A 21,715-nucleotide genomic window follows, 5' to 3' on the forward strand; every position below is an offset into this window, starting at 1 on the left:
CAATCTTGCGGCTTTGACCCCGATTCCAATGGTCCTTCGTCTCCATTTCTGCGTTCATAAAGCGAAACTGTACCACAAGGGGAGGAAACTTCACGACCATATTTAATAATTATTTCTTCCTTCTGGAATCTGGACAAGGATCATAGGGGAAGCTATAGACTCCATAGTTGACTTGGCGGAGCATTGGAAGAACAGCATTATTCACATCCAAAATTTGACTAAACTCTAACAGATGTCATTCCGGAATCTTTGAATGCTTGTGAAATAAAGAAATTGGCATCCACTGGGAGCAGTGGTAGGGTCCTGGCGCGAGCCATGAACAAAATTTAAATGGTATTCTAACTCTATTTTTATGCGGAAGGAAGGAGAAGAAAATTCATAGCTGATCCGTGTAAATGCGACTGATCACAGGCCTGTTTGAACTTTGAACACTCCCGTTCCTTTCTTTCTAATTTGGCTGTCTGGATTCCGGTTTGTTAGTTTTCAAATGCTCACCAGTAAATTGTAGAGGGATTTAAAAATTATAATCTAACAATCGCGATTGTAGTTGGTCTGCTATGGCCTTCAGGTAAACGACGTGAGATTTTCGCATCTTATTCTATGCGTCATTGCGACGAAAGATCTGATAGTAATATGATAATGTATGCACATGTTGATCTTGAGTTTTAGGTTCAACTCCACAAAGGCAGCTCATAGTATATGATGATATTTATACCCACTCTTGTGCTACATGTTTCTCTCCTAGCTTCACAAGCAAACACCAATAATTACCTAAAAAAAAGGTAAAATACCTAAAAATTTCTTGGGTTTGACATGTGTAGCTCCCTCTAATTTGAAAACATATACTATAGTTCCATGTGATTTTAACTAAATCGAAAATTGGACAGAAAGCATCCAATATAATGGTTGTACGTGAAATGTCAATATTGGAGTTGAAACTGAAACTGATAATTCTAGGTTGGGTCAAAACGTCAATCAGCTATGTGAGATAAATGAGAACTTTTTTCTTTCTTCAATTCAATTTTTATGAAAAAATTATGCATCTTTCATTTTATTTAAAACGTTCAATGAATATGAGGTATTTCGATGTTGGGGCATAGCTTCATTGCGGAGCCACTAATTATTTCAGTATCATATTAATATAGATGTAGAAAAAGATTGAATATTCATAATTCTTTTCCAATTTTTTTTTCTGTTTTACTACTTTCATTGCTCCTTTGTCTTAATTGAGAATTTTGAAACTATCATTTGCTAGTGCTTTGGCGCAATGTTTGTCTGGAGGAGCAAAATTTTCCATTGTAACCTACTTTTTGGTGAACCCGTGTTGCATAATTGAATTATTCTCTTTCGTAGTTTTTGGTTATCCACTCTGTTAACTTTGTTTGAATTGTGATTAATTGACAATTACTCGAGTGTTACTCAAGAAAAGACTAATGAAATGGTAATAGTCATGGTGGTGAACATACAATACATCAATAAAAGGGGGTGATCTGGTAATAATAAGAGATGGGAAAAGATTATTGGTTGGTGGCGGTACCACCCATACATGGCCATAAATGCTAATTGAATTTGACATTCAGCCAGATGCTCATTAACATGGAGATTGAGAGAAGTGATGAATGTAGCACTTGATCTGCCAGAAATTTACTTGTACAAAATTGAAAAAAATCAATTAGCTGGAAAAAGAAACATTAGGACATTAACTTGATGACAATTTTCCCGACAAAAGACGAGAAGAGTATTTGACAATTGACACCCTTCAAGATATATGAAGAATTTGAGGTCTTTGTTACTTTCCAGTCAAGGATAGCCAATCATTCTTCTTTCATTTTCTCACTCAAGCTGTTAGTTAAACTGATTCCTTTTTTCCTTAAATCCAAATACCCTCCGCATCCCTTCTTTAGTGATTTTTTGAAAAAAGATTTTTACATTTTTCATGAACATATTTTTCAATCATTTTTTAACTCATATTTATCAAATCGGTACAGTATATTTTTTTACAAAAACTTTTAAATATAACGATCCAAATGGGGCTTAAGGGTCTTGGCCTCACATTTTCTACCATGCGTGGTGATTGCCGGATGGCCAATTGACAAAATACAAATCAATGAGCCAAGGCCACTTTGAATTCAATAAAGTTAACCAGTAAATATTCCACCACAGCAAAGTCAAATATAATCATGCAATGTTAGCATAGTTATAGAAGATTTGTTTAGCATAGAATCTGTCTAAGCATGATTTGCTAGTGTAATCATAGCATAATTATTTCTAGTATAATTATAATTATGCTAAAAAATTCCTATAATTATGCTAACAAATCATTTGCATCGCAATCAAAAAAACTTCTGATCTTTATTATCAAAAAAAAAAAAATTCTGCTTTTTTGTTCTTCTGGGACAACCGACAAACTTGTGATACTAATAAAGTAGTGACATTGTTGTAATTATACAATTAAACTCAGCACAAATTATCGTATTGCATCCATAGAAAATATATGTAGGTTGATCTCATGTAATGTACTAACGGCTGGCAATATTTCCGAAGCAATAGTGTTCCTGCCAGAGCCAAATTTTCTCAAATACCAAGATTACCCTCAATTAGTCAAGTCCATATATTCTTTTTGATTTTTTTAAAATCCATTAAGCACTAATTACTCCTTTTCTTCTTTCTCTCTAATTAAAGTTTTACACTACTCAGTCATTCATATTCTTCTCTATCTCTCTCCCTCACATCAATTCATCAATTATTTTCATGATTTACTAAATTGGTTTTGGTTTTTATAATTTCTTGTATATTAATTTTACATGCTCTTAAATTTTTTTATTTTTAAAATTTTACTAAAAAGCTTCCTTTTTCAAACACAATGTAATTTAAATCAAAATAAATAATAGTATAAAATGAAAATAATCCCAAAAAACAGCCTTACTTTCCTTTCAATATTCATGGGATATATAACATAAAGTAATTTAAACGTATTTTCATCTAATTATTAGAGACTATAAATATTTGATAAAATTCAAGTCTTGCATGATAAATATGAATACTTGATAAAAGATAAAAGTCAAGATTTATGTGACAAGTACAAAAGAGAAAAAGATGGTAAAGTTTTAGCAGTATTAGTTGCTTAGAGGCATGATAAACAAGCAGAATTAAAAAAATGCATGTTAAATGTCCAAAAAAATTATGCTAAAATTTCGAGCTACAATTGCACCGTAATAATAATTGTTTTAACCTGAAATTTGTTGGAGTTAAATGAAGTTTTATTTGCAAAAAATGAATAAATGAGTAAATAAAAGTTTTAGAATTGAATGAAAAAAAGAAGAATGCATAGAACCAAAAAGATACAAGAAAAGATTAATGCAAAAACAATGCTATTCAATTAAGGATTAATCTTTTATACACTGTCAGTGTTGGATGAATGACAACTATATAAAATTTGAATTTGAAATTCAATTTTTGCACACATGTCATGAATTCAACGGTGATAGTGTATACACTGTCAGTGTATGTAAGATTTACTCTTCAATTAATTGTAAAATAATAGATATATTAGTGTGTGAGTGAGAAAAAGAGAAATGAGAATAATAGGAAGAGTGAGATACCCTAACAGAAAAATACTTATTTAGAGAAAAAAAAAAGAGAGGTGTAATTAATGCATAATGGATCCTAGAAAAATAAATGAACACAAATAAAATTGATTGATTGAGGGTAATATTAGCATTTGAGTAAAATGCACTCTAACAGGAAAATAATTGCTCTGGTTATCTCCTGTCATGTACCAACCTAGCAATTTGGGGTAGACACCATATATTGCAACTAAATCATTTATTTTAACAAGCCAACCAAAGAACAGGGATTAGATGTCAGTTGGTTCGATCCCCTTAAATACTGTACTCGTAAATGATTAAGGGGGCGTTTGATAAAACTAAAGTCTAAAAACTTAAAATCTGAAATTTGAAATCTAAAATCTGGAATCTATTAAATTACAACATTGTTAAGTATTAAATCTTAACATTTGAGAATATTTTGTATTAAGTGATAATTAAATAGTTTTTCGCTTATTTTTTGAAATAAGTTTTATTTAGAAAATTCATTGTTACTTAATTAATTAGGATGTTCTATTTTTTTTCATCAAATGTGTCTGAATATGATAAGATATTAACCCATTAAATTAAAATACTGAATTAGATTATCATACATAGTTTACGTATAATTAGAATGAACTAAAACTATACCTGGAAATAACTGAAACCAAAATTGGAATCGTAACCATGACCAACTTTATAAGAGCCATTTCCAATTTCACCTTTAAAAATGTTTTTGAAATAGGTGGTTTTTAAATCGGAACTAGTGATTCTAGAACCGCAGCCGCTTCTACTAGATAGTGTGTGTATAATTAGTCTACATTTGTTCAACACCAACGTCATATATTTTTGTGTAGAGTAAAAAGATTCAAAAGATGAGTAAGTTCATTTTTTTCAATCTGTACTTCTATATCAAGAATGATAACAAACACCGCCTACTTAATGTCTGTCCAAATTTTTTGTTAAAGAAAAATGTCTGTTCAAGAATTCGAATGATCACGGAAGTAAGGTAAACATACAAATCACAAAATAGAAAAGTGGATGAATCTACTTTGATAATGCTTCACCAAGTTAGCTAGTTTTTGACAGGAGTTTGGTAAGCTGTCTTGGTCGGTGCAACTGGATAAATGCTTTTTCTTTTCTCTCTTTTTTTTTTTCTTTTTTTTGGTTGGACCAACGTGAGATGATATTTATGCCCCACACGTTTGAGAGTCAAGTTGTACAAGGGATGAGCTCTTATATTAATAGAAATGGGCTGATGAGAGACAATCATCATCGAAGGCTGATGTGTTATTACAATACTTCAATGACTTTGATTGATTTAAATTTTTTATTGTCTCCTATGTTCAAAAAATAGAAACTTTTCTGAGGTGCCATGTGTGTTTCTTCTTCCCATTTCTTCATTTGCTGTAGACTATTTCATAAAATTCCACTATGCTAAAGTCTTGCTTCATGAAAAGGTTCAACAAATTGAAAGCTGGAAATAGAGAATTTGTCGAATTCGAAACAAGAACCTGCCCTATTCCAAAAGCAATAGTTTAGAAATGTAGTAAACACCTATTCACAAGGTCGGCAGCCTGCACGCCAATGTTTTGCTCATTTGGTTTGGCCGCAATCATTCAAAAGAAAATTTATTGCTTTTTTGTCTCTCTTTCCAACAATAGAGAGGAAGAAATTTTAAACCTAATTCTCAATCCAATTCAAAAGGCAATTGCTGACTTTCAAGTTAGACCAAGGGACTTAAACTCTCGTCACTCAACCCTCACTGGACCGATGTGGGAGAAAAGGGACTTAAACTCTCATCACTCAATTGCTGGCTTTTTTGTTTCTCGCATGTATTTATTTCTTTATTCTTTTTTTTTTTTTCAAAGTGTGTGGGAGGACCAAACTACCCTAAAACGTTACAATGGCTTGCACATATTACTACCATCTCCCCTCAACGAACAAGGGGCAGGAAATAAAATAATCATCCCCTGTGAAATAGTGGGAGTTCAAGCTTGCCTTGCCTCTAAACAAGTTTTGCCAAAAGTGATTCAATTTGTGCACTCTATTAGGATTAAAAGATGAACCAAACTATTTGACATTCGAATATAACTCAACTCAATAACAACTCATTCAGTTTGGTCTGTCAACTAATTAAATCAAAATAAATAATATTTTGTGTTTAATAAGGTTTCAAACTCGATCGATTAGTATAAAAATTGAGATTTAATATATAAGATATTCAAACTATTTGAGCTAGAGTTACGTTTGACTCGATAAGAAGTCATTTGCATTGGCTTGATAAATAGACTAACCAAACCTGTATATAATTTCAAATTTGTTAAAATTAAACAAACAAATTTAAATACTAGACTGTTTTAGGCTTAATCAAACACTTTCAAGTAGCCATCATTGATGAAAAATCCAAAGGAATTGTGGGTCCAGCCCAAAATGGTTCTGGGCTATCACCTCGGTGTTGTTTTTCAATGGCAAACTACGACTCTCCTCTGGTCCAGTGCAGGAAATGTGGGCGTACTTTTCGGACAGGAGTCTCTGGCTCGTTGGCCAGGGCTACATATTATAATTGGGCCAAAAAGGATCCATAGTGGTCCATTAGAAACACAGGCTAGAAAGAAGAAATGACAAGCTTGGAGGATGTTTGATGCGGTCTAATTGCTGGCCGGCAATATTCCATTTGGGAGACGGAGAATGCAAAGCAAACGTAAGTCTACAAAGCCAGCCAATAAAATCTCTAGAGATTTTCTTTTTTTGATAATAATAAATTATTAATCCTCTATCTATTAACGATATATATGTGAAGGGATTTAGAATCATGGTACATGTAAAATTTAAAGTAATATTAGTTGACATGCTTTTAAACCTGACAATATATATACTAGCAATGCATAAAATAATAATTCATAATAAATTAGGAATAGGGGAGGTTAGCGATTTCAAAATTAAAGTAAGCAAGAGATAATTTTTTGGTGGCTTACTCTAATTCTTACATATAGCCCATCAATAAGAGACTGTTGGTAGTGCATGTTACTCGAATCCATCAATAAGGGATTTCGAGTCTTACCAGTTAAACCAATTTTTCAAATGTCAGGATTCGAACTCTGAACGTGATAATAAAAAAGATTTTAAAAGTCCTTCCCCATTCCCAATGATTTCCTTTTAACTTATCTCTATAGGTTCCTTTTTTGTTTCGGATGGGTGGTGATGGGGTGAAATGTTGCTCCTAATCTTTAAAAATCTTTAAATACTACGTTGGACATTGGAGTTAGTACCTAGCAAACACCTGTCGTCCCCATTGTTTGATCTAAATTTTAAAGCTTATCAGTCATGGCTGAAGAGGATAGCAAGCAAAATGCAATCTCCAACGACCAACCTCAGCAGCCATTACCAACCTTACCAGGTAACACTTCCCTTGCCTCTCAGTCTATACATCATCAAATTTAAACTTTTGACCGGGTCCAAAACTCCTTGTTCAAGGGAAAAATGGAATGTTCTTTCGGCAAGTAAATGAAACTGGCATCATAGTACTATCACTCCTTGGAATCAGGATTCTAATGCTTTGAAGATTAATGAATCGTTAGATTCTTAATCGGTTAATTTTACAGATTTAGAAGCATATGTTGAAAATTAAGTGTAACGAGTCATAAGATGTCAATAGTGGAGTTAGGAAAAAGTTGGAGCATTCTATCAAGAAGAAATTCTCGATAACTCTGCTGATACAAATTTTTTTTTTGATGGGTAGGATACCGGTATGGTGGTGGTGGATCAGGTGAGAGAAAAACATGGCCGGAGTTGGTGGGATTAACAAGTGAAGAAGCAGAAAGAAGGATCAAGGAAGAGATGCCTGGAGTTAACGTTCATGTGATTCCGCCTGATTATTTCGTTACAATGGATTTCAGAACAGACCGGGTGCGAATCTTCACTGACTCCTCAGGAAAAGTCTCACGGGCACCTATGATCGGTTGATTTTGGGGAAGATTCGTCTCTGCCAGGAATGATACATATCTTACTAGTATCGACTACTGTTTCTGCTTTTTCTACAACTTGGTCAGCGTTATATCCAAGAAACTAGAAGGAAGTAGGAACTCGTGTCTGGCAGGATTGAATCCCTGATTCCCTTGTGTTGTTCTCCACATCCTTGGGCAGTTCAGGCTTGAATTCTTGTTCTGGATCGAATTTTATGTAAAGAAACAAACACGCAAGTGTTTTTGTATTTCCTTTGTGAAAGACCAATCTTGCATCCACCTGTACTCCGTAACCTCTAGCACATGTTGCATTAGATTGGGTGGCTTAATCGTTGAATAAAGTTCAGAAGGTTGAGATGGGAATTGATAGTAGTACCCAAAATGCATTCCTTTTTATTCTGTGGACTTTTTGGCTGCAAAAAGTTTAGTATTCCACTTCAAGAAACTAATCATTCAGCTTAGCAAAGTCGATGCAGAAGGATATCATGTTCTATAATTAGCAACGCAGGGGCTGCAAGGAAATCGAATTGGCTAACGGAACTTCGTACAAGAAACATATCAAAAAAGAAAAGGGTAAAATAGAAGGCAAAAATCTGATCTTGCAAAGCCATTGTAGGCAGATATACAGTAATTATCGAGAGAATTTTGTGATGCTAAAATATGATATGGAACAGAATTCGCATCACTAGTTGCAGAAAAGATACTGGTAGTAATTAGTATATTGAATAGCCTTAAACGGAAAGTTTCTAATCCTGATACATGCAGCTTCCGTCGTCGCTCCTAGCAGTTGGATCAAAGTTTGCTGCATTTGGGTCAGTGCAGCCTTCAGGGACAGGAACATGAACTTGTTGGGCTGCTTTTCCTGCATCCAGACAATGAAAAGAACGTTTGTTGAAAATCTTTTCCCAACTTCATTTCCATTACACGGTTAAAGCAAGTTTCAAACTCTCATAAAAGGCCCAGGATGAAGGGAGCTGAGTGCTAACCATAGATAGATCCATTTTTGAAAGCATCCTCATTTGCATCTCCAAGTGCCGCTTCCTTCAAGTACCTGTCGGATAATTGGACTCTCTTCACATTCTCCTGCTCTTGGACTAGCATGTTTCCATACTCAAGGAGCTTGTCAAGTGTCATTTTTGGTTTGTCAAAAGATGGGGGTGCCTCCCTCGAGTTCACCAGCCTCTTTCCAATGTTTTCCACTCCAGTACTTCCAATCCAATTCCTGACTTCATCATCATACACTCTTGACCTGATGGCGCCGAAGAAATCTGCAAAGGTAAACAGCTACTTGTGATGATTAGGCAGAACTTTGCATTTTAATTTGGTCCCTCGATAAATAATCACACTGACTGAACATACCAATTGATTGTCCAGGGAAGGTGTCAACAAGTTTCACGATGTCCTCCCTCGGTACATTGTCAGCTCGGAAGATACCGGTGCAGACACCGATCCTATCTTCTCTGGTTGGAGACCAGTAGAATTTCTCCATGCGACCATCACGGATGAGAGGGGCGTACAAGGTGGAGAAGTCATTACCTGTGACTATGATCGGAACTCGAGGATTCTCCTGCTTGTTGTACATACCAGGTAGCTGAACGTTGGTGGGATTATCAGCAATGTTCATCAGAGTTGCATTCACCATCTGGTTGTTAACTGTATACTGTGTAGTATCCCCAAGCCTTCCAGCTCCAGCATCAAGATCATTGATGAAGAGGACACACATTTTCCCCTTAGAAATTCTGTCTGCTGCCTCACGGTACCTTTGCCTAATCAATTTTGCTGGTTCGCCAGCATTTCCACTTTCCAGTTCTCCAGCACTCATCATAATGGGGCTAACAATTTGAAACAGAAAATTTATTTAAGAAGAATGAAGCACATAACTTTTGCTTCTCAATTTTGAGTTGTCCATTAAACTCATGCAGTTCTGGTTTATGTTTTGACTAAATCTAATGCCTAAAAGATGGAAACGTTAACTCACTTGATGCCCATTTTGGCGAATACAAGTTCACATTGGAATGACTTTCCCTGTCCTTTGCCTCCCCATATGCCCAAAATCAGGGGAATCTGTAAAATTTTGAGAAATCTATAAAAATTCCGTTTCATCTGGAAAGCTATTCAACTCAAACCTTTAGCAAATTGAAGAATAGCAAACCTTAATGCCTGGCAGATTCATGAAATTTTTGCTAATGTGAACAACAAGCTTGTCCATGAAAGCAGGAGCAATATATAGGCCATCCATATTGTTGTCCAATTGATATCTGCACATTGAAACCAAATTCCATTAGGCACTTGAGTCCAAATTACAAATTGCTCGAAACCTCTGTAAGATCAATAGATGAACTCCTTACTGGCGAAGACCGGTGCTAATGTACTCATAAGAATTCAAGACTGGATCATGAGTGCCAGCACCCATAGGAGCTTGAAAGAGTGTGTCCACCATTCCTTTTCCTCTGGTAATATCCTGTTGATCATCCGAGGCGTCGTAAACAAGCCCTTGCCACCTATCCTTTTTGGTCTGTTTCTGCTCGTCCCCTTCCGCAACAATCTTCAAATTTCCAGATGAATAACTGGGGCTGACTACTTTGGATGCAACTTTCTTTAGACTTTTGCCAAAGAAAGCTGTGCCTGGAACTGAAGTTCCCGCGCTGCAACTATTCATGCTCAACTGCACCAAGTGTATCAATTGATTCAGAGATAATGCAGTACAAGAATTGAAACTATCTGGACATCCCATCCTAGTTATATCAAATTACTGGCTAATTAATTCCTTATTACACTCAGATTGATCACCATAAAGTCACTTTCCTCAACCAAAAGGAAAACTAATTCAAGGATCTGTTTCTCCAGATACGGAGGGAAAAAATGAAGTACTCTAACGGATCAAAATTTGACAAACACTTCCTCCATCACTGGACAAATACTTTAGAAACTAAATACTTATGCTTTAACAAGCAAAAAAATGAAGTACTCTAATGGTTTTTGCTGTCCAAGTCAGTTGAGACAAAAGATACGATTTTCACAATAAGATGATCTTCAAACAGTAAAGTCATTACAAGTTCGATGAACTCAAAGACCCTTTTTGTTTTTCTGGGCTAGAGAGTAAAGATAAGATGGCTAGAAAACACAGTACCGGAGCTCTATTAACTGCTCCAAAAGTTGAGACAGAGGAAGCCATTAGTGTTATCAGGAACAATGGGATAGCTGGTAAGTTTCTTGTTGATGCTTGCGAACTTCAAGAAGCCAGCTTTAAGATTTGAGTTCAAAAGTTGGTTAGGAGGGACCGAGGGAGAGGTATGGGAGGCTTTTATACGGTGGTTGTTGAGGCTGACAGATGCATGTCTAGAAATGGGAAATCTCTGCACTGGCTGAGGAATTTCTAACTGCCACAAAAATTTGATTGGCATTATTATTATATGGACCTGGTGAGTGGAGTGTGGTTTCTGCCCTTCTCAGGGGGAATATGTGGTTTGATGATTGGTTGGACTGCATACAAACAAAGTGGATGCTTCTGGGTTCTGAAATTTTGAGGTTAACGTTTGAACTTCACTTCCATTCATAAGCTCACAAGGTACTTTTTGATAATATTCATATGAAATAATTCTGAATTGGGACAGAACAAAGAAAGTGGAAATAAACTTTGGATTTTGGTAAATAGGATAAGTAGCTGTTTTAGAGACTAATGATGTAACATGCTAGACTAATGTAAAAATTGTTTCTTCTTTTTTTATCACTCCACAGAAAATGTTGTTTCACTATTGGAGTATCTGAAAACTGAATCTCAAGACTCGTGTTTTGTAGAAAGAGCAGCTCAAATATCATGTGAAGCAATTAGTTTTATTTTTGTTACAGCAAGAAGTATTCTGATAAACTGACGGAGATAAAAGGGAGAAGATGAAAGAAAGAAATCTAAATCGAAAGGGGGCAATAATTGATCCCAATAGTCAAACAATGCACTGGGTCCAGGCACTTTCTGAATGCTCTGGACCAATAAAATGGATAGCCATGCTTCTTCAACTCTATTCCGAGCAATTACTACAGTTATATAAGTTTGATGCGAGAACCATTCAATGGACTAGTAATTCAATTACTACAGTTACACGTTGATGTTGATAAAGAAAGAGCAGAAGAGTGTACAGACGTCTGGAACCGTAGTCCAGACAAATTTAATTCCAAACGGCAGTAGGGAGCGGGGGCCTGGAGTTCCCAATTCATCTCCAACTCTATGTGACCACAAGATCATATGGTTAGCCAACAAAATATCTAAAGTTCATGAAGCTTCTTCTGTTATCCCTCAGATTAGGGTGGCAATTTTCGACGTGACCTGAAAATACGACACAAATCTAATACGAAATAAATGGATTTGAATTGAGACTTCACGGGTTCGGATCAGAATCGAATCGAACCCGATGAATTCGAAAAAAAAAGATCGAATTCAGGTCACTCACGGGTTGACTCGATAATCTGTTTATGAATTAAAAATAAATTAATAAATATAAAAATATTTTATCTAACTAAACTAAGTTATTTTTTTTCCCCAAAGGTATTAACCACTTAATCCTAAATGAATTTGTTTAACTTGTGTGAAATTGGAATTATTATATTTTGACAAATGATATATTACATTATTTTCTATTTTTATAATATCTTAATTTATTTTAGATCTGGTTTGAGCTAAAATATTTTTACAATGTTTTAATTTATTTCAAATTTGGTTTGGGATTGTTTTATCAAGATTTTTATTACGTGATTATGTAATTAGCCTGTGCGAAATTGGTTCTGTTAGAAACTACAATGGTAAATTACTAAATTGAAATTATATTTCAAGTCATTCGGGCTGACCCGCCAACCCATCAATTCAAAATTTTCATGTTCGGATAAAGTATCCTGACCCGTTTTGGATTGACGGGTCGTGTTCGGATCAGCAGATAATCTATTATATCCAGATCTCAACCTGACCTGTCAACCCGTTTCTGACCCGATTGCCACCCCTACCTCAAATGGACAATAAGAATTTCTTTTTTTCTTCTTTTTTTCTAACAAAAGAAAACTCTCATGCTATCTTCCTACCGTTCTTCTTCATCAAATGGCCATTAATATTTTTGTATTTTTTCCTTTACAAACAGAAATACATATAATATCGTATTATAACTAGCAGGCGGAGCCTAATTAAGTTGTATTAGAGGCTAGCAAGAGAGTTCATATTGATGAGAGGGTGTACTACTACAAAAAGTCTTTCAACTTTTTTTTAACAAGCACCCGACTTACAACTCAAGGAGAAAAACTTAACTAAAAAAGAAATAAAATCTTTAGGTTTTCATTATTCGAGCTCAAACTATGATGTCCAATAAAGATATTAGGGCTTCGAACCTATTTGGGCTCGACATAAACTCACAATTAGTACATAATCATATGTAATATATTATATAACGTTATCGTACATTTAAATATAAATTATACATTGCATACATTATAGTACATGTAATTATGTATATTATTATATACCGTATGTATTTTCCCATTAAGTATTATCCAGGTTGGGCATTAACAGGGTTTGAGTTAATGAAACCCGAGGCTCTGTTCACAATTAAATCGAACCATGCGTTTAAGCCTAAACTTGAAGTTGACTGGCCCACTTTTCTGTTCAATTTCGTGTTAAACTGGAAAATCGTTCAGTTCAACTATCGAACTGTTTAACTGAAAACGGTTTTTAGTAAACTGGCCAGTTCAATGCCAAACTTTTAGTTAGCTAAAGATTTTGAATTTGGTCAACTTATGTCATTAATGACATTTTAAATTTAAGCTTTACTAATTAGCTATGCATAATTGTCTCCAATTAGTTAGACAACAATAATAATGATTACCTTAATCTACTTCTTTTCCTCTATCCCTTTGTCTCTCTTCCATGACATATAGGCACTGTTTGTTTGAGTGAATGAGAGCAAAATGAAAGGAAAGGAAATAAAGGAATAAGATTTTTGAGTTTGCCTTGGTTTTTGAGGAGGGAAAGGAAAGAATAGAGAGGGTATTTTTTTATTTTTTTTTTATCAACCTGCCTTCTATTCAAAAGTGAATGGAACCGTAGAGAAAAGAGATCGAAATTAATGAAAAATTTAAAATTTGCTAAAAAAAAAAAACCTATTATCTATTTATAAATTAGACAAATTAAAAAGATACAATGAGCACCAGAGTAATGGTAATGGAGCTTAACATTTTTTTTTCTTTTTTGTCAACTTCAAGAAACCTGACTATTGACTTTACAAACCTAAGTCCACAGTACACCTCAAAAGCCATGGTAACTAGTGAGGGTACTGAGGAGACTTATAAACCCAACACCCAAAACCCCCCCAAGCGATGTGGGATAGAAACCCCACAGGGTGCCCCGCTGCTAAGACCTAACTAGACCCCAAGCCCCCCGTAACGGAGTTTCTGTCTTTTTTGTCAACTTCAAGAAACCTGACTATTGATTTTACAAACCTAAGTCCACAGTAATGGAGCTTAACATGGACAACCTGAAACACATAAACAACCAAGCAGGAACTCAGCTCCAAACTGTTATCTGGTAAGGGGTAACTATATGGAACAGCTTTTGCTCTTTTAACTTCTTTATATAGTGGACTATGTTCTCTCATACAAACATGAGAATTGATACGGATTAATTTTTTGCAATTTTTCCCTTCTGGCGTACGAAATATCTTGCATACCTTGAGATCGAGGAATGATGGTCCATTTGAAAAATCTTGCCATCTCTCTACCGACAAAATCACATTTGCGTTACGCAAAGCAAGCATTGAAACACCAGGCCAATTTTAGAAGCTTTTCCGGTTCCCACATTATCACCTTGATTCAGTAGGCTGTGTTTAGATTGAGTGATTTTATGAAAAATTTGAAATCCTTTCAAATCCTTCAAGCTATTTAGATTACTTGCGTGGTATTTAAATTTATAAATCATTAATATATTTGGATTCAAATACCTTTCAACCGATCCAAATAATTAGAACGAGTTGGGTAGATCTCAAATCTTCCGGAAAGAATTGAATTTATGGCTTTAAAACTGGGGCCATGCTCGGCGTAGTGTTTGTTGGAGGTGGTGAAATTGATCCAGAATACATGCACTTGGGCAGAACCGTGAATGGGTTCCCAATCATGTACAATTGGGCCTTTAGACAAATTTTCATTTTTCTGTGCCCCAGTGCCATTTGAGCTTCTCATAGCCTAACCTAGGACTGAAACGAATACAGTTGAGTCGAGATTTGCTTTAATCGAGTAGAGTCTTGTCTTAATTTTATCGAACTCGAACTCGACGAGCTGACAATTTTGAAGCTCGAACTCGAAAAAAATAAAAATAATTATTTTTTAAAAAATAAATAAAAATAATTATTTTTAAAAAAATAAATAAAATAATATTTTTAATAAATAATAAAATATTATGGATATATATGTAATTTTACTATTAAAATAAAATATATATATATATATATATATACACTCAAGCTCGTAAGCCGCTTGCGAACTAACGAATTTAATATTTTGAACTCGAGTATGACTCAGCCAGTTTGAGGTCAACTCTGTGAGGACCCAGATTTTTATTTTCTTACTTTTATATTATTTTAATGGCTCTATTAAATATTTATTCACTCATTTTCTCCGAATAATTTATTTTAACTACTTTAAACTTATTTACATGGAATAATGTCTCAATTATATTTTTAACACGTCTCGTTAGTAAAATTAATTTTTCTAGAACTCGTTTAGCGAGAAATAAGGAGTGCACATTTTTCGAGACTATGTTTGATCCGATAGTACATTAATCTTGAAATAGGTATTTTTATGTTTAAGTGTTCAATTATTAGTTAGTGATACTATCGTTATAAGAATTTTTTGAAATTTTCACTTTATCGCGTACAATTCGGAAATACGCGTTTTCGCGTGCGCGATTAATTGAGGGACTTTAAACCTTTATTTTTAGGCCATTAAGAGTGAATAATAATAGTATGAATGAAAGTGCATTAGAGGTTTAATGCACTAGTGAAATAAACTTGAAAGGAATCGAGCACGGAATGCACGCGCACGTGCATTATTTTAGTGGACAACCTTGAGCAATTTTGGGCCACAAGTTTTAAGCTATGTTTTCAGAACCGGACCGGGTATCGACTCGGTTAAGCTCAGGGGTCAGGGGTCAATGGGTTGAATCGGGTTCGATGGGGGTTGAACCGGATGACGTCATAAATAAAAATTATTTAAAAATTAAAATATTATATGTAAAATACCTAATAACATGTTAATATTAATAAAGGTATATTCATATATTTTTGATGTTTTAAATATATTTAACAAAAAAATACAAAGAAATTAGAACAATCAAGTAACAATTTATATTATTTAATGAGCATTAACAAGTTTAGAATTAAAATTATGGATTTAATTGAAAAATAATACAAACTTTAATAAAATATTGATAAAGTATGAAATATTTGAGATATATTAATAATTTTTAACAATCTAGGGGTCAAAACATAATATTGAAAAAGTTTGAGTTTTTTTTTTTTTAAAAAAAACTGTTTGAACCGGAAAATCCGATTTTTTTTGGTCAAACTCGATTTTTGACCAGATTTTTACTTATCCAGTTTTTAAACATGACTCGGACCGGACACTTGGTCGGTTCTCGGTTCGACCGATCGAACCGGCGGCGATCCGGTCCGAGTTTTAAAACACAGGTTTTAAGCTTACTTTAGAAGCTTTAACATCAGATTTTCACCCTTCTTTTCTTCCTCAAACCAGCCGAGCAACACAAGGGAAGAAGACCAGAAAAATTTCCTTCATTTTACCTCTCAATTCCTTGTTCAAATCATCTCCAAATTTTACACACAACACTCAATCACTTGGTGATCAAGATAAGCTAGGAAAGGAGCTGCCTCTCACGGTTTTTCTTCAGCTCAAAGTGACCGAAATTTCTACCTTGACCATTTAGGAAAGTAAGTAATGATCAATCCCTTAATTCTTGATTTATAGAAGTTAGATTACACTCATGAGCTCTTGGATTCTCATAGGTAGCTTTAAATTGTTAGAAATTTGGTGTGTGGGCTCTATGAACTCCTACTATGACTTGATGGACTGATTTGTTGTGTTTTGATATTATTAATGTTGGATTAGTGTTTAATCTAGTGCAAATAGGTTGTATTGTTGAAGAAAAACTCAAAGGAAATGATGAGGAAATTTTTTTCCATTTCTGCCCCTATACATGCCGTGGCCTTAGAGCAATTTTTTTTGTGGTTCTAATGACTTGTTTATGATGTATACATGTTGTGTGGGTTGTGTAGAAAGTTTCATCAAAAAATTTCGTGATTTGGATGGGTAGATGTTGAGTTTTCGAAAGTCCAGTAAAATTGGAATTTTTCCTGAAACTGCTCTGGCAGTGTTTTTTAAACAACTATAACTTTTTCTCCGATGTCGAAATCGAGTGCTGTTTGTGGCACTGGAAACTAGACATTCCCAGCTTTCCAATGGTATAAAATGCACTTTCTAATTCCACCTGAGTAGTCTATACCAATCATTTGAACATGACTATCCTGTTTCGCGTCTACACTGGGAGCTCTGTTTTGAGCAGCGAATTGATGCTCATATATGAGCTAGCTGTGGATAGATTTTGAAATGATTTCTTCTAAGAAATTGTAGATTTATGAATCTAGTTTTCAACGCCACTAACTACGCTCAATTCCAAGTTGAATTGAATGAGTTGTGGCCGAAGTTCGAAACTGACTCAGGGATTAAAAAACCCTCTTTTTGGCTAGTTGACGCCTTAACCTTGATTGGGACTTGTTGTTTCGAAATTCTCGGTGTTAATCACCTACCAAACATATTGACAGGTTGTCGAAACCTGTGCAATAATAAAACCTGCTCAAACTAAAGTTAATTTCTATAGATAGCGGTAAGCAGGGTCGAATCCACAGGGACTGGGAGTAATTGTTCCTTTTCAAATTCACAGTGACAAGGGGGGTGTTTTTATTTCAGGGGTGACAATTTAAGCAATTCAACTAAAATCTAAGAAACTACTAAAAATTAAATAACCAATTACTAAAATCAAATGAGTGATAATTAAGGATCTAGCCAAGAAATAACTTCAGCAATGGTTCATCTAGTTGATCATTGAAGCAAAGGCAATTCCAATTATTCATCAATAAATAGGTTATAACTACCAAACAAGCGATGGCAGTCAACCCCTTCTTACTGTGTCGGTGATCAAGGTACGCCCGTTAATCACTGCTCTAATTGAGAAATAATCCTAGGTACGCCCATAGAATTTAATTCCCCAATTGCCTTACGTATTAGAGAAGCCCTATTCTAACCAAATAACGCACTACCAGGGTTATTTTAGATTAGCTCGCGTATTCCCCTGACACAAACCTAATTATGCCAGTTGTCACTATTTTAGGACAATTAAACAATTATGGATTTAATGTCCTAATTGACAATAGATTACCCAATCAACTAATTATCTGGATCCAAGACAATCAATTAATTAAATAATCACAAGCATTGCAAATAAGAAATATGCGAATACTAATAAATAAAAGAAAAAGATAAAATTAAATCGATCTCACAAGTTTTAGGCGAATCAAAACATCCGTTGCTCCTTGACTAGAAAAAGGAAATTAGCTCATAATTGATGAACAATACCCACGCAAAATTGAAGCACCAGTCGCGGCCATCAAGTGGGTAAATTCAATTCATTCGATTACCAAGGAAGAACAAGCTTCAGAGAGTAAATTCTGGTCTCCGCCTTGCTTACACATACGGAGGGAGTAAAGCAACCAAAAAGCTAAAAAGGACAAGTCAAAGGCTGATGCTTCATTCCTTTTGACTTGCGTAGAAGAATTCCACTATCACCAACTAAGAAAGAAAAGTCAAAGCTAAAGGAAAAAGATAAAGCAGTCATGCTAGTCCTCTGCCATCCCTTGTTCCTATTCTAATTGCTATCTAATACTCCTACCTAATGGTCTTCCCTTGTGCGGCGGCTCTCTCCCGAGAGGGAGAAGAAAACTCCGGAGGAAGAAGAAGCACCCCTTTTTTCCTGCACAATTTTCCTATATAAAGTAGTGCTTTTTGCGGCGACTCCTGTGCGGAAAAATGAAGACTTCGGCCCAATTTGCCCAACAAGGGCTCACGTTTTGTTGTTCCAAAAATGCCCCTAGGACAAGCTCTATCATCTGGACTCTTTTCCTGCCAAATTAGCACCTGTTATTATATTTTCGTTCTACTCCCTGAAATAAATGTAAAATACTAAAAGTGAGTAGAATCCCGCAATTAATCCACATCAAGTCAGGTAATAGGAGGAATTAATAATGAAATAAATGATAAAATTGCAACCTATCAATTCCCCCCACACGTAAACTATGCTTGTCCTCAAGCATAAGAATAGTAAACGAACACCAAAATTTGATTATGGTCATTGCTCTATCTACTATATTGCCAAGATACCACGAAAAAAATAATAATCAAGCATCAGTGATCAAGATCCGAGAAACATCATTCCGGTTAACTTCTAAACCACAAACTCCTCCAATTTCAGGTTAACTAATCTAAGAAAAAGGAATGACGCACAACATTTATCAGTAAATGGTCCAACTATTAACCAAAATCTCAACATTAAATCCATAAATCGGCAAGCTGACTTTTATTATACACTAACACAACATTCACTTTTTTTTTCACATTTTTCTAAATTTCACATTTTTTTTTATTTTTCTTTTTTTTCTTCTCTCCCTTTTTTTTTTCAGTAATAACAAAAGACTTAGTCGCTAGCCATTGGAGCCTTTTGACGCGAACTGACAGGTTGTCGAAGCCTGTGCAATAATAAAACCTGTTCAAACTAAAGTTAATTTCTGTAGATAGTGGTAAGCAGGGTCGAATCCACAGGGACTGAGAGTAATTGTTCCTTTTCAAATTCACAGTGACAAGGGAGTGTTTTTATTTCATGGGTGACAATTTAAGCAATTCAACTAAAATCTAAGAAATTATTAAAAATTAAATAACAAATTACTAAAATCAAATGAGTGATAATTAAGGATCTAGCCAAGAAATAACTTCAGCAATGGTTCACCTAATTGATCATTGAAACAAAGGCAATTCCAATTATTTATTAATAAATAGGTTATAACTACCAAACAAGTGATGACAGTCAACCCCTCCTTACTGTGTCGGTGATTAAGGTACGCCCGTTAATCACTGCCATAATTGAGGAATAATCCTATGTACGCCCATAAGATTTAATTCCCCAATTGCCTTACAAATTAGAGGAGCCCTATTCTAACCAAATAACGCACTACCAGGGTTATTTCAGATTAGCCCGCGTATCCCCCTGACACAAATCTAATTATGCCAGTTGTCACTATTTTGAGGTAATTAAACAATTACGGATTTAACACCTCAATTGACAATAGATTATTAAATGGGTTAAAAACATAAAAGCCCCCTGTGGTACAGCTATTACACATAAAAATCCCTTGTAGTTTTAAATCATACCTATCGATACCCCATGGTTTGAAAGAAAGTGCATTTTCGACAGAAATCGTTAAAGGAAACGGAGGTCAGTGAAAAGACATAAATGCCCTAACAATATAAGCGAAAAATTGAAGGAATTAGTCATTTTTTCCTTTTCCCTCCCTATCTCTGCTCAAATGAGAAGTTCGCATACGTTTTGGTCCTTTTGCCAATTTCAGCTAGGTGATGATTGGGATTTCTTTCTGTTAAGCAACTTAAATGGAAAAAGTTTGCATTTTTATTTTGCATGTAACTCTTACAGGATTAAAATTTTGAGAAGGAAATGGTTGTCAATTATTTAAAGCCCTAGATAATTTGTTTTGTTTTAATGTGAAAAGTCAGGTTGAAGGAAATTCTGATGTTGTTTGGCTCAAGCTCTCGAACCCATTTTTCAAACATTTGCCATGCGGATGAAGATAACAAAACGGGGATTGCCATCATCCTCAATTTTAGGCAGAGGAGGGGGAGGAGTCCTCTGGTATTGACGAGCTGCCATTCCTTTCTTTCCCTTGGCTTCAACAATCAGCAGCCGGAAGTGCTTTTGCCTCTGCCCCTTGTGGGGTCTCCTTGTTGAGACCAAAGAGTGCCTTACAAGAGAGTCTTCAACATTTCTTGAACTAGAAATCGGCAGTCTAATCAGTGGATTCAGAGACATGGTAGCCTCCATATTGTTCTCAAAACTATTATCTGTCACCCTTTTCTGGAACTGTTGTTGTCTTTCTTCTTCCTGAATGGAAGTGATATGAAGATCTCTAGGTCCGTTTCCCCCATTGCCTGGTTGAGAGCTCGAGGAAGATATCATCGTACAGTTTCTTAATTATTCCCTTCACTATTTATACAAAGAAAAATATAGAGTTCATTATAAGAATTTATTGATATTCCAAATGGTTAAAGGTTTTACCTTTTGAAACTAGCACTTAAGGAGGCACGAGCCTGCAGATTTTCCTCCTCGATCTTAAGGAGGCACGAGCTTGCAAATGGTCAAAGAAACTGGGTTGCTGCAAAATGCCGAAGAAGCTGATTGGCTTGAAGTTTTAATAAGTTGTCAAGGGCACAAGAGGTATATCAGCTCAAACTTTGAGTTAAAAAATCATTTTCCGAAGCAACCACGTTCCTTTTCAGTGCGTGGTTGATAATTGCGTTTCCTTTAATGATTTCCGTCGAAAATGCACTTTCTTTCAAACCATGGGGTATCGATAGGTATGATTTGAAACCACAAGGGGTTTTTATGTATAATAGCTATACCACAGGGGGCTTTTATGTTTTTAACCCTTATTAAATTAACTAATTATCCGGATCCAAGACAATCAATTAATTAAACAACCATAAGCACTGCAACCAAGGAATATGCAAATACCAATAAATAAAAGGAAAAGATTAAATTAAAACGATCTCACAACTTTTAGGCGAATCAAAATATCCGTTGCTCCTTGACTAAAAAAAGGAAATTAGCTCATAATTGATGAACAATACCCACGCAAAATTGAAGCACCAGTCGCGGCCATCAAGTGGGTAAATTCAATTCGTTCCGATTACCAAGGAAGAACAAGCTTCAGAGAGTAAATTCTGGTCTCCGCCTTGCTTACACATACGGAGGGAGTAAAGCAACCAAAAAACTAAAAAGGACAA

The 21,715-nt window shown here is 35.1% G+C and overlaps 1 protein-coding gene across 1 annotated transcript; it reads right to left on the minus strand.

Moving 5' to 3' along the window:
• Window positions 1-8,123: 8,123 nt before the first annotated feature.
• LOC140036979 (ribulose bisphosphate carboxylase/oxygenase activase, chloroplastic-like) lies at window positions 8,124-10,850 on the minus strand. The gene is made up of 7 exons (XM_072080334.1): window positions 10,680-10,850; window positions 9,898-10,214; window positions 9,702-9,807; window positions 9,528-9,613; window positions 8,909-9,381; window positions 8,536-8,817; window positions 8,124-8,411 (listed from the first exon to the last, which is right to left on the minus strand). Exons 1-7 carry the CDS (start codon window positions 10,722-10,724, stop codon window positions 8,296-8,298), a joined length of 1,425 nt encoding a protein of 474 aa, XP_071936435.1. The 5' UTR covers window positions 10,725-10,850; the 3' UTR covers window positions 8,124-8,295.
• Between the last annotated feature and the right edge of the window lie 10,865 nt (window positions 10,851-21,715).

The sequence above is a fragment of the Coffea arabica genome, chromosome 2e (assembly GCF_036785885.1).
Source record: "Coffea arabica cultivar ET-39 chromosome 2e, Coffea Arabica ET-39 HiFi, whole genome shotgun sequence".
NCBI classification, from domain to species: domain Eukaryota; kingdom Viridiplantae; phylum Streptophyta; class Magnoliopsida; order Gentianales; family Rubiaceae; genus Coffea; species Coffea arabica.

Bases quoted from the DNA above. Each gene is read 5' to 3' on its own strand.
- LOC140036979 (XM_072080334.1), bottom strand. From the start codon at position 10,724: ATGGCTTCCTCTGTCTCAACTTTTGGAGCAGTTAATAGAGCTCCG. The intron at 10,215-10,679 runs GTACTGTGTTTT...CACTTGGTGCAG, and splicing joins GAGCAGTTAATAGAGCTCCG to TTGAGCATGAATAGTTGCAG. The intron at 8,412-8,535 runs GTTAGCACTCAG...GTCTGGATGCAG, and splicing joins CAAAAATGGATCTATCTATG to GAAAAGCAGCCCAACAAGTT.